Source organism: Brassica rapa, chromosome A06 (assembly GCF_000309985.2).
Source record: "Brassica rapa cultivar Chiifu-401-42 chromosome A06, CAAS_Brap_v3.01, whole genome shotgun sequence".
Taxonomy (NCBI): Eukaryota; Viridiplantae; Streptophyta; class Magnoliopsida; order Brassicales; family Brassicaceae; genus Brassica; species Brassica rapa.
In genome coordinates this window covers 7,185,714-7,199,472 of record NC_024800.2, presented here as the reverse complement: position 1 = coordinate 7,199,472, position 13,759 = coordinate 7,185,714, and the positions used below count along the sequence as shown (strand labels likewise).

General features: G+C 32.3%; 1 protein-coding gene and 1 pseudogene across 1 annotated transcript; one reads left to right on the top strand and one right to left on the bottom strand.

Moving 5' to 3' along the window:
- Window positions 1-4,744: 4,744 nt before the first annotated feature.
- LOC117125793 (histone-lysine N-methyltransferase, H3 lysine-9 specific SUVH7-like) lies at window positions 4,745-10,469 on the bottom strand. Its single transcript, XM_033272216.1, has 2 exons — window positions 9,120-10,469; window positions 4,745-8,368 (listed from the first exon to the last, which is right to left on the bottom strand). Exon 2 carries the CDS (start codon window positions 8,352-8,354, stop codon window positions 6,105-6,107), a length of 2,250 nt encoding a protein of 749 aa, XP_033128107.1. The 5' UTR covers window positions 8,355-8,368; window positions 9,120-10,469; the 3' UTR covers window positions 4,745-6,104.
- A 673-nt stretch (window positions 10,470-11,142) lies between these two features.
- LOC117125801 lies at window positions 11,143-13,501 on the top strand (annotated as a pseudogene).
- Window positions 13,502-13,759: the final 258 nt, after the last annotated feature.

Here is a 13,759-nt window from a genome sequence, read left to right as displayed (position 1 = left end):
AGATTTTACCATACCATGCTCTCTTTTTGGATCCTTTGTTCATAGCTAACACACAAGGACAACAACACTACTGAAACGTAACACCAAATCCCAAATAAATACCTTTCTGAACCAAAACCATCACAACAACACAGGAACCAATAATGAAATAATAGTACAAGTACTTTTCTCTTTAATTAAAAATAAAATATCCATCTTTTTATTGAGACACAACAAAATATACATCTATTGGATTAACTTAAACATGATTTGAATTTCTTATGATATAAATCTAACTGATAATGAAATAACATAAGTAAACAATATGTTTAAAAACTTAAATAAGTTTTTTTTTAATTATTATTAATAAATTAAAAAGAAACACAAGACCATAATAATCAAAACAACAGAAAAAACAACAACAATAATGATAAAAAGTTCAACATCACTCAAAAGAACCATGACAGAGACCCAAACTACATAAGCAAACCCTTTTACCTCTAAAAATCATGTTTCGATCCTCATCAACCTCTCCAGTATCATAAGACATTCCATTACGTCGGCCTCGCCCTCTTTTGATGGGACCTATGCTGGGATCGACATCAACAGTGTTGGATTCATCAGATGGTGAAAAAAAACTAAGTGGTGTGGCTATTAATATAGGTGAGAGCAGGGGCGGATGGAAGTACGGCCGTACGGGGTCACGTACCCCCTACTGATTTTTATTATTTTCTTTGATAGTTTAATTTAATTTATTAAATATCATTAGTTTAGTGAAGAAAAATGTAAAAGTGCCCCCATCAAAAATATTTTTTGGTGTTTATAATTTGGTGCCCCAATTAAAAACTTTTCTAGATTCGCCCCTGGGTGAGAGGGTGTTGGTGTGTTGTAGTTTTCGTCATTAGCAGGTTGAAGCGGTGAGGCTTGAGAAATGGGAGGTGTTGTTGTGTAAGGGATCTCATACAACGGTTTGGACTTTGGAGTGGTGTACCACTTGAGAAGTTGGTGATGAGATGTTCTCCATCTGATGGTTATCATCGTCAGCAAAGCTCGGGATTAGATAGCTGAATGGTGTAGCTTCGATTGGAGTAGACCCATCAACTGCAAAAGTAAATACTGCATTAAGAAAAAAATAATGATCAAAAGTTCATAATCATTAAACAATCACATAACTATGACTATTAATGTTCTGAAGTCAATCGTAATCATATCTAAGACTAAAACAACCATTAAATCTCATTTTTATTCTAATCTCAGTGCTAAATGCTTAGAGAAAATATTATCAAATCAAATAACACTACATATATAAAATCATAACACAAACATCAAATTTAATTTTTGAGAAAATTACAATTTCAATAAACTTCTCTTTTATTTAAAAAAAATTCCCACAAAAAATCTTATTTTTTTCTTATTTTGTCTTTTTATCAAGTCTACTTTTTCTACACAAAATTTTTTTTTTCTCATTTTGTCTATTTATTATCAAGTCCTATTTTCCTTTTCAATCTCAAAACTTGAAAAATAAAAAACTAGAAATGACTTATATTAATTGGCTTAACTTAAACATGATTTAGATTTTTTATGATAGAAATCTAACTGATAATGAAATAACATAAGTAAAAAATATGATAAAATATTTAAATACGTTTTTATTCTTAATGATTAAAAGGAAACACACGACCATAATAATCAAAACCACAACAAAAAAAAAATACGACAACAATAATAATAAGAAATTCAACCTCACTCAAAAGAACCATGACATTTTTCCAAACCACATAAGCAAACCCTTTTACCTCAAAAAGCCCTGCTTCCATCTTCATCAACCTCTCCAGTATCATAAGACATTCCATAATCATACCTCAACTCTGTCAACAGAGGTATATGCCTCTTTGCAAAAAACGCAATACGAACCGAAGGTAGGCCATCCTTTTCAAACTTAACAGGCTGCCACATAGCGTTAGCCGAGCAGCTATGGTTCATGAACCGTCTAACGTTACCAATTGATCTCGCACTGACCAAGATTTCCGACCTAAGTTTATAAACTTCAGAGACTTCGTCCCAACAGTCTTCACCCACAACTTCCGGTTCATAGTTCCTCCTAAAGTTTTTGTAAACACGAGAAGTACATGACATAACGAGTTTTTTTTAGTTGTTAGCTTGAGAAAAACACAAGACTATCCTATAAAAAATCAACTAATTAACCTTGCATATAACTATAACCATTAATGTTCTGAAGTCAATCGTGAATCATATCTAAGACTAAAACAACCACTAAATCTCCCTTTTATTCTAATCTCAGCGATAAATGCTTAGAGAAATATTATCAAAACAATAGCACTACATAAAATTATAACACAAACATCAAATTTACGTTTTTAGAAAATTACAATTTCAATAATCTTCTTTTTTATTAAAAATATTTTTCTAAAAACAAATCTTATCTTTTCTTCTTATTTTGTCTTTTTCATCAAGTCTATTTTTCTATAAAAAATATTATTTTCTTCTTATATTATCTATTTTATCAGGTCCTATTTTTCTTTTCAATCTAAGAACCCGAGGAATAAAAGACTAGAAATGACTTATATTAATTGGCTTAACTTAAACATGATTTGGATTTCCTATGGTACAAATCTAACTGATAATGAAATAACATAAGTAAACAATATGATTAAATACTTAAATAAGTTTTTTATTCTTAATGATAAAAAGGAAACAAAAGACCATAATCATCAAAACAACAACAAAAAAGCAAAAGACAACAACAATAATAATAAGAAATTCAACCTCACTCAAAAGAACCATGACAGTTTACCGAACGACATAAGCAAACCCTTTATACCTCTAACAACCATTCTTCCATCTTCATCAACCTCTCAAGTATCATAAGACATTCCATAATCATACCTCAACTCTGTCAACGGAAGTATATGTCTCTTTTCAAAAAACGCCATACAAACTGAAGGTTGACCATCCTTTTCAAACTCAACAGTCTGCCACATAACGTTAGCCGAGCAGCTATGGTTCATGAACCGACTAATGTTACCAATCAATCTAGCACCGACCAAGATTTCCGACCGAAGTGTATAAACTTCAGAGACTTCATCCCACAGTCTTCACCCACAAGTTCCGGTTCATAGTTACACCTAAAGTTTTTGTAAACTCGAGAAGTACATGACATAACAAGTTTTTTTGAATTGTTAGCTTGAGAAAAACACAAGACTATCATATAAAAAAATCACTAATTAACCTTGCATATAACTATAACTATTAATCAAGGTTTTGAAAACTGGACCGGCCGGTCGAACCGGTCTGACTGTGACTCGTTAAAGAAGCCGAGTTCGGTTCGTTTAAAATCCGGATTTGAGAAAAACCCGTGAAACCGGCTAAAACCCGGTAAATTCGGTGATCATATTCAACTTCAAAACCCGGTTCTACATAAATCAACATATAATTAATGTATTTTCAATTTTTATTAAAATTTAATATTTCATAATTAATGTTTAATTTTTACTATTTAATTGGCTTTCGCTTGATTCTATTTTAAGTTTAAAAAATCTATTTTTGACTCTCATATTTTATTCTCATTTTGCTATATTCATATAATTTAAGAGATTTAGTTGTAAAAATAAATAAATATGTAATTTAAACAGTCACTCATTTGTTTTTTTGTTATCAATTTTAGTTGATATAGTATTCACTTGTATATATAAATATACTTATGGTTATTGTTTATTATCTAATTAATAAAAGAGAACATAGAACATATTATATGTAGAACTACATTTTATAAATATATGATTATTTAGATTTACTTATTTTTAAATAGAAAATCCGGTTCGACCGGTTACACGGGTCCAACCACTTAACCAGTAGCTTTACCGAGTCGGTATCCGGTATGGTTTTTAAAATATTGCTATTAATGTTCTGAAGTGAGTCGTGAATCATATCTAAGACTTAAATAACTACCAAATCTCCTTTGATTCTAATCTCAATGATAAATGCTTAATGAAATATTATAAAAACAAATAGCACTACATATCTATACTATTAAAGCAGGATCCTATTGTCATAATTACCTTAGGGGCATGTTTCCTTCACTAACATTGCATGTTTCATTAAGGGCAATTAAGTAATATTAATAACAAATCTATATTGGGTCATTATTTTTGGATCCAGCCCAAATCAAATCTCTCTAGGGTCATTTGGGCCTATTAAAAAATCAGATTCAATTCTCACTTTTTTTTTCCTTTGGGCCATTGAGTCCAAGTTCAAATAATTTTTTTTCAACTATTCTTAATTATTATTTTTCTTTTCTTAATATAATTTAAGCATTCATAAAAATAATTGAATTTTTTATTGAAAAGTATAAATTTTTATTAAAAGTATATAATTTTTTAATTAAAATATTAACCCCATAATAAAATTAATTTATCAGAGTTATACCAACTTAATTCATTAAAAAAATAAAGTTTATTTTTTAACATAAATAGTCATTTAAAATGAAATACGATAAATAAAGATAAAATTTTTAAGTCTTTTATAAAATAAAACAAAAATATATGAAAATGTGACATTTACTAAATATTTGTCAATTGAAAAAAAAAACAAAAATAAACCCGCGCTTTGAAAGCGCGGGTCAAAATCTAGTATAAAATTATAACACAAACATCAAATTTACTTTTTTAGAATATTACAATTTCAATAATCTTCTTTTTTTTATTATAAAAAATATTTTTCTAAAAAAATCTTATTTTGTTCTTTGTTATTTTGTCTTTTTATCAAGTCAATTTTTCTATAAAAAATCTTATTTTTTTTTTGTCTTTTTTTTATCAAGTCCTATTTTTCTTTTCAATCTCAAAGCTCGAAGAATAAAAGACTAGAAATGACTTATATTAATTGGCTTAACTTAAAAATGATTTGGATTTCTTATGATACAAATGTAACTGTTAATGAAATAACGTAAGTAAACAATATGATTAAATACTTAAATAAATTTTTTATTCTTAATGATTAAGAGGAAACACAAGACCATAATAATCAAAACAACAACAAAAAAGAAAAGACAACAACAATAATAATAAGAAATCCAACCTCACTCAAAAGAACCACGATAGTTTTCCGAACCACATAAGCAAACCCTCTTACCTCTAAAACCCATGCTTCCATCTTCATCAACATCTCCATTATCATAAGACATTCCATAATCATACCTCAACTCTGCCAAGGGAGGTATATACCACTTTGCAAAAACGCAATACGAACCAAAGGTTGGCCATCCTTTTCAAACTCAACAGGCTGCCACATAACGTTAGCCGAGCAGCTATGGTTCATAACCGACTAATATTAGCAATCACTCTCGCACTGACTAAGATTTCCGACCGAAGTTTATAAACTTAAGAGGCTTCGTCCCAACAGTCTTCAACCACAAGTTCGGGTTCATAGTTCCACCTAAATTTTTTGTAAACTCGAGAAGTTCAAGACATGACGAGTTTAATTGTTAGCTTGAGAAAAACACAAGACTATAATATAAAAAATCAACTAATTAACCTTCCATATACTATAACTATTAATGTTCTGAAGTCAATCGTGAATCATATCTAAAACTAAAACAACCACTAAATCTCTTTTTTTATTCTAATCTCAGTGATAAATGCTTAGACAAAATATTATCAAAACAAATAGCACTACATATATAAAATCATAACACAAACATCAAATTTACTTTTTTTTGAGAAAATTACAATTTCAATAAACTTCTTTTTTGCGAAATAATATTTTTCTGAAAAAATATTTTGTTTCTTCTTATTTTGTCTTTTCTATCGTCTATTTTTCTTAAAAGATCTTATTTTTTTCTTATTTTATCTTTTTATCAAGTCTTATTTTTCTTTTCAATCTCAAAACTTGAAGGATAAAAGACTAGAAATGACTTAAATTAATTGGTTTAACTTAAACATGATTTGGATTTCTTATGATACAAATCTAACAGATAATGAAATAACATACACTATGATTAAAAACTTAAGTAAGTTTTTTATTCTTAGGGATTAAAAGGAAACACAAGACCACAATAATCAAAACAACAGATAAAAAGACAACAACAATAATAATAAAAATGTTCAACCTCACTCAAAAGAACCACGACAATTTTCCGAACCACACAAGCAAGCCCTTTTACCTGTAAAAACCCTGCTTCCACCTTCATCAACCTCTCCAGTATCATAAGACATTCCATAATCGTATCTCAACTCTGTCAACGGAGGTATATGTCTCTTTGCAAAAAAGGCAATACGAACCAAAGGTTGGCCATCCTTTTCAAACTCAACAGGCTGCCACATAACGTTAGCCAAGCAGCTATGGTTCATGAACCGACTAACGTTACCAAAAGCTCTGGCACTGACCAATATTTCCGACCGAAGTTTATAAACTTCAGAGACTTCGTCCCAACAGTCTTCACCCACAAGTTCCGGTTCGTAGTTCCACCTAAACCTTTTGTAAACTCGAGAGGTGTCGAAGACGTACTCGTCGTCTTCTTCAATCTCATCTCTTCTCTTAGCTGTGCCAACCAACTCGCAGATAAAAGTCCCGGCTCGTATGGGCTCCCACGAACGTAACCCCCAACCGCAGCTCTCCGTCTTGAACACTTCCAACCGGAGTTTCAAACCGCTTTGAGATAGCCTGTTCTTGCAGTCCGCGGGGCAAGAACAGGATTCGCCACATTCGTAAATCATCGGTTTACGATATAGTAAAATGCGGTTATCATACGGTAACTCGCCGCCATTTCTTTGAATACAAAGACACGTCGGATCTCCACATGACTGACCACCTTGACAAGTGTTGTTGCATCCAGTAGATTGATGGTTCGGAACGATCATCATACTCAAACTTTCCGAAGAGGCTCTGTAGTCGAAGTCTAGAGGCCACTCCTTGTCGTTCTCATCGATCTCGTTCACGATCGGAACTGGCAACGCCTCCAATCCAAGAGCAATATCTTCAAACACAAAACCCTTCCTCGACCGATTACTCGAACCACACTTCATCAATTCTTCAGCTAACTTCCACGTGGCGAAACCAGAAGGCTGGTCTTGTTTTCTCACGAGATTAAACTTGAATTCATCAAAGCCGGTGGTCCCTTTCTCTATCCAATAATGGGTTACCACATAGAGACCATCGTAGATATATACTTTCCCTTTTTTATCGCCCGGATCCTCTACACCTCTAATCACTCTAACTTCATTTCCTCTTTTCTGACTTGTGACCAACGCTAGGTTTCCTCTTGTAAGGTCTTGATTTCTAGGTTTACCATCCTTACACGTTCCTCCTTGCCCGGTGTATACCAAAGTATGAAGCTCGTCCGTTTTGTCGTTGTAGTGTCCTACTGATGTAACGACACTTGTTGTTAATCCTTCTGCTTCACCATCTTTCGCTAGTAGATAGTCGATACCAGCAGGCATCTGAGTGTGAAGTCCAACCAAACACATCTCTCCCCAGAAGTAGAATATATCTCCTGGTTGTACCCCCGGAACCGGACCGATTCTCTTCTTCTTGTTAGTTCTGACACCCAGATTGGTAAACCTACTGAAGGCAGTTGTGACCACAGCTTTCTCGCAGCTTATGTGGCCTAAGCGACGACAAACGGCGTTGAAACGCATCCGAACGGAGTCCACCAGATCTTCATTCCCATTTTCTTTCTCCTCTTCGGTTATCATCGAGTCAAAACTGGGACAAAATATTTTGTCGTCGGGATTATGGGGTTTCAGCTTCTTCACAGGCGTCTTGGCGCTCTTCGAACCCTTTGGTCGGCCCCGTCCTCTTTTAAGAGGATCGCTACTCGGAGCAGCATCATCATCAGCCAAAGAGTCGTGTTTGGAGTCATCGTATGGTACAATAGCTTGAAGATCTGTGGCCATTAGAGGAGGATGAGGGGAGAATGATGTGTTGTGAGTTTCATCATTGTGACCAGATACAACCACTTCATTGTTGGGATGAGAGGTTTCCATCTTCTTCTTGGACGGCTTTGAATTCTTTGAACCTTTTGGTCGGCCTCGTCCTCTTTTGATAGGACCCATGTTGGGATCGACAGCAGCAGTGTTGGATTCATCAGATGGTGAAATGAAGCTGAGTGGTGTGGCCAGTAATAGAGGTTGATAGGGTGTTGGTGTGTTGTAGTTTTCCTCATTAGCAGGCTGAAGCGGTGAGGCTTGAGGAATGGGAGGTGGTGTTGTGTAAGAGGTCTCGTCATCAACAGTTTGAAGTGGTGTAACCACTTGAGAAGTTGGTGATGGGATGTTCTCCATGTGATGGTTATCATCGTCAGCAAAGCTCGGAATTAGATAGCTGAATGGTGTAGCTTCGATTGGAGTAGACTCATCCATTGTAAAAATATGTCCTGCATTAAGAAAAAAAAATGATCAAAAGTACATAATCATTAAACAACCGCATAACTATAACTATTAATATTTTGAAGTCAATCGTGAATCATATCTAAGACTAAAACAACCACTAAATCTCATTTTTGTTCTAATCTAAGTGATAAATGCTTAGAGGAAATATTATCAAAACAAATAGCAGTACATATATAAAATCATAACACAAACATCAAATTTACTTATTGAGAAAAATACAATTTCAATAAACTTATTTTTTTTTATAAAAAAGTAATATTTTTCAAAAAAAAATCTTATTTTTTTCTTATTTTTTTTAATCAAATCTTATTATTCTTTACAATCTCAAAACTTCAAGAATAAAAGACTAGAAAATGATCGTTAGGGTCTACCTGAAAAAACAGAACAAGTTCAATGTTCGGTCTTATCTTCACAATATTTGAACCGCATAATAACTAAACTACATACCAACATATTCAGATCTGAGTTATAGTGAACACCAATGTATTAACGATAGTCCTTTCATTTTGCTTTTTATTTTCTTAAAAAATAAAGGATATATAGTCAATGGTAGGATGATTATTAAAACTAAAATATAGTGATAAGAAAAAATTAATCTGAAAATTGAATTTAATCGTATCTTACAAAATATAGTCTCAATGATAACATCACCAAAAATAAATACACATAAAATAAACAAAAGAGATATGTAAATTCTATAACAAGTTCAACATTGAACTATATATTAACACGTACCTTTGAAAGACAAGAAATAATGAGAAGTAGCCCAGCTTTCAAAAGAAAAGAAGAAACAAGAGAGATCGGTGAATGGAGAAACAGGAAAAACTATACTGATAGAATATGTTGAAGTAACAAATAGTATACTGATTATTGATAGTTGGTAGTGAAGAACAGCACAAGAGAGAGCCTCTATTTAAAAGGATTTCAACATGATAGGGTGTTGTCTACAAGAAGAATAAGAGCCTTTAGATCTAGCTTAATTCATCTTAACCGTCTAAGATTTTGACTCATAAACAACCTTAGATTTTTTTGTATTATTCATTGAATCTAATAATAGCCATTAATGGTATTACCAGTTTTGCCTTAAAACTTTTTGACTTGAACATAAAAAATCTTTTTCTTCCATTTTAAATAAGAATAATATAACATATATCTATATATAACTTTCAAAATCTGAATGGTTTTGAGATAAACTTTCAAAAAATTACCAAACTTCTGACTGTTCTTTTGTTTTGAGTCATTGAATTAAAAAAAAATCTGTTTCACATACATGTTTGAGAAATTTGTTGTTATTACTAATATAGTATCATATCTAGCAAATTCATTATACGCAATAACGTTTAGATAGAAACGTAGAACATGAATAATGGAAAAAGTCAATATCCCAAGCAGTAGTTTGTGGCACAGTACTATAATCTGAAGCACCTATTTACAATTCTTTTTTCTTCATAGTCATGAGTTTGTACACATACAATTACGGTATTGTTTTTAACGTTACACATACACTCAAACCTAATAATATTTTTTTGATCTCGAAGGATCTCTCATATTCTTAGTTAATTATTTAAGAAAGCCATTACACGAACCATACACATTTTTACGCACAAGTTGTATACTAGAGATATATATATTCTGAAATCTGATTTGTATATACAACAAATTTTAGAATAAAATTTCCAACAGCTTCAAATGTAAAACTGATACTCGCATATTGCTGGAGAGATAGATAATGGATAATAATTTGCCAAGAACACAACAAGAATTTGTTTTTTTCTTTCTTCGTTGATAAAGAGAAACAAAGCATGTCGAAAAACAAAATTAACATAACAATAATCAATTAGATTAATCATTCTAGAAAAATACAACCAGTACATGATATCCCCTATATATTATTTGAGAAGCATTGCAACATTTTTTGTAACCACGTGTCATCATTAGAATGATTTTTAGAATCCTTAGACAAATATGTTGGTCCATCTAAATATATAATAAGCTTTTTATCAAATCACAATAAATACATTATTAATGTGCTTCATTATTTCCTTAAATAAGATTACAGAATTACCTAATGTGGCTAACGTATATATGACAATTAATAATTTTGAATAATAAAGATTTGATAAAAATAAGTGTGTATTATAATTATATTTGTTTAATTTTAAGCTATTAAAATAAAATAAACAATCATACTAACCATATAATAAAATTTTTAAAAAAATATTTATATATTATATTTTGAATTTTTAAAAATGAGTATAAATTACTAAAACTGTTAAAAGTTTCACATTCAAATTTTGTGATCTATGATTTAAAACTTTTGTTATGACATGATACAAATAATTTAAAAATAATATAAGTTGAAAGTCTCATTTAATAAGTATCAAAAATAAAAGATATATAAATATATGTATAATTTTAAATTAAACTATATGTCATATAAAAATACATAAATATCTTAATTTTGAAATTTACTTTGAACATTTTTTGATAAAAAATTTGAAAAAATATTGACAACTTAATTTCTTAAAATATTATAAATTACTTAAACCATTAATCTCACAGTGAAAATTTTGTTATCACTAATTTAGACTTTTTGCTATAGCAGATACAAATGATAAAAAATAAATATGAGCAAAAAGCATCATCTAATAAATATTAATATTAAAATATACCATATATATGTTAATATCATTTAAATTTAATTATATATCATATCAAATAGAAAAAATATTTTTCGATTTATAAAATTTATTTATATGTTCGCACCAATTTAATTATATTAGTAGTAGATAATGAATTTTTAATTATTCAATATATATTTATTATTTCATAATATTTTATAAACATATAATATATAAAATAATTTATATATATAATGTTCATCCCGTGCAAGGCGCGGGTCTTAACCTAGTATAGAAGTATTACAGGAGAAACAATTTTTAAAAGCTGTCGAGAAGTACAAGCGCAAACACATGCGCTAAGCCGCTAAGATGCTGAAATGCACGCGTACTAAAACACACGTATTGTCTTTACTAAAATGCAAACTCATGCATCTATATATATATTAGCTGGGATTCAAACTAAAATTTGTCATCCAACTGGTAGACCAGATATAGCATTCAAATGATTTTCTTAACGTAGGTCAATTTGGATGAAGTTCAAAAGGAGTTGGATGAATAAATCATTGTATGGAATTAATATTTTAAAATTTAACTCCTCATCAAGAGATCAAAAAACATGTCAATATTTGTCATCAATGGAAAGAGTATCAAATCCAAAGAAGACTAATACCCTCAGGTTCCGCAAACCGCATGATGAACACCAGAACAAACTCAGAGGATAACCCGCAAAGCAAAACAAAAACATCGTGTTAATTATATTCTTTTTAGAAGCCTAACAAGACCAATGATTTGCAACAGACAAGGAAAGTAAACTCTATAATTAACTCCAGTTGGCCTTCTACACTATTTCCGAGGAGAATTTCTGATCCTCCCTCACAGTCCTCCGAGCTAAAAAAACCCTAGAGAAACCCTAAGAAATGTCTACAGGAGGTGGAGGTGAAAAAAGTACGGTTCAGATTTTCAAAAAAATGTCACAATTTGCTTACGCAATTGATGAAGCATGAGGATGGATGGGTGTTCAATGTCCCAGTTGATGCTAAAGGGTTTGGTTTGCATGATTACCACACCATTGTTAAGGAGCCTATGGATTTGGGTACAGTGAAGGCTAAGCTAGGGGAAGGTTTGTATGAGTCGCCGTTGGATTTTGCTGAAGATGTTAGACTTAATTTACTTTTAACAATGCGATTTTTTGGAATCCTGTTGGGCATGAGGTGCATAGTATGGCTAAGTTTCTGTTGAGCATGTTTGAGGAGAAATGGGTTCCTATCGAACTGCAGTATCATAATCTTCACCGGGAGATCAAACCGGCTAGTGTTGTAGAGCCTTTACCAGCTCCTACACCTTCCTCCGTCTCTTCGGCCTGTGGTGCTTGAGGATAGGACTTTGTAGATTTCTGAATCTATGACAACACCGTTGGAACCTGAAATCGTCACTGCTGCCCTCGAGAAGCCTGAAGGAGATGAGGAGGCGCCTGTTGATGTTAGGGACCTGAAGATGGATGAGAAACGGAGACTCAGTGAAGAGCTTCAGGACTTGCCTTATGATAAACTAGAGACAGTTGTTCAGATTGTGAAGAAGAGTAATCCGGAGCTCTCTCAACAGGATGATGAGATTGAGCTGGATATTGACAGTCTTGACATCCAAACGCTTTGGGAGCTTTATAGTTTTGTGACTGGGTATAAGGAGAACTTGAGCAATAAAAAGGAGGAGGATCAGGGTTTTGGTTCAGAAAGAGATGCTGAATCTGCTCACAACATTATCCAAGAACCGGTAAAGATTTCTTTCCATAGCCAAATGTTATTTATTTCAGGTCTTTATTGATTTTGGCTCATTATCATTGTTTCAGGCAACTGGCACCGAAAGATCGAGAGTTACTGAATCAGGTAAGGTTTTAGGTCACTAGCTCATACCAAATTCGGATGTTATTAATTAGTATTTATTTACACACAACAAAGGAATAACAAATGATTATTTCTAACCAGGGAAAGCTATTCGCATGTCTTCTTCTCCTGTTCGGCAAGAAAACAAGGCAGGTGGATCAAGTAGTTCTAACAGTTCCAGCAGTGACTCGGGATCTAGCTCTAGTGGTAAATGTTGAAACTCTGTGTCAGCTCTTTTTATCACACCTTTATCAGCATCACTACTCACATCAATCTTCTTTTTTGTTCTGCAGATTCTGACAGTGACAGCTCCTCTGGACGTGGATCAGATACTGGTAATTAGAGCTGACAAGTCAAGATAGTGTTTAGCTTTAGAATCAGAGCCGTCATGTTATTTTCTAAGTCGATGACTTTGCCCCAATTGGATTGTTTTCTGTATTAGGATGTTTTACTGTACAGAAGAATGAACTGTAGATGTCTTCCTCTAATCAACATGCTTGTTCCCTGCGTCTTAAGTGGAACAAATCAATTGTTTAGAGCAGTAAAGGAAACTAGAAGGGGCATTAAGAAGAATTTAATGTTTTTCATATTAGAAGAAACAGATTGGTTCTTGGTATCATATTGTTCAAACTTTAAAGCATCACATGACAGTCAAGCCTGCATAGAAGGTGTCTCAATCGTCTGATGCAAATGGCAGGTTTGACCCTGAGTTTTTAGGGTCCGGAGATGTTGTCGCATGTTTCTTACTGTTCGTCACATCAACACCCATGTCTGCATCTCCAAACCATATTGCAAGCTGCTCATATTCCTTCTATCTTATGCTTTACGAAGTTAAAGCATCCATTATCTTTTGTCTGATGATTATGGTAAACAA

Bases quoted from the DNA above. Each gene is read 5' to 3' on its own strand.
- LOC117125793 (XM_033272216.1), bottom strand. From the start codon at position 8,354: ATGGATGAGTCTACTCCAATCGAAGCTACACCATTCAGCTATCTAATT.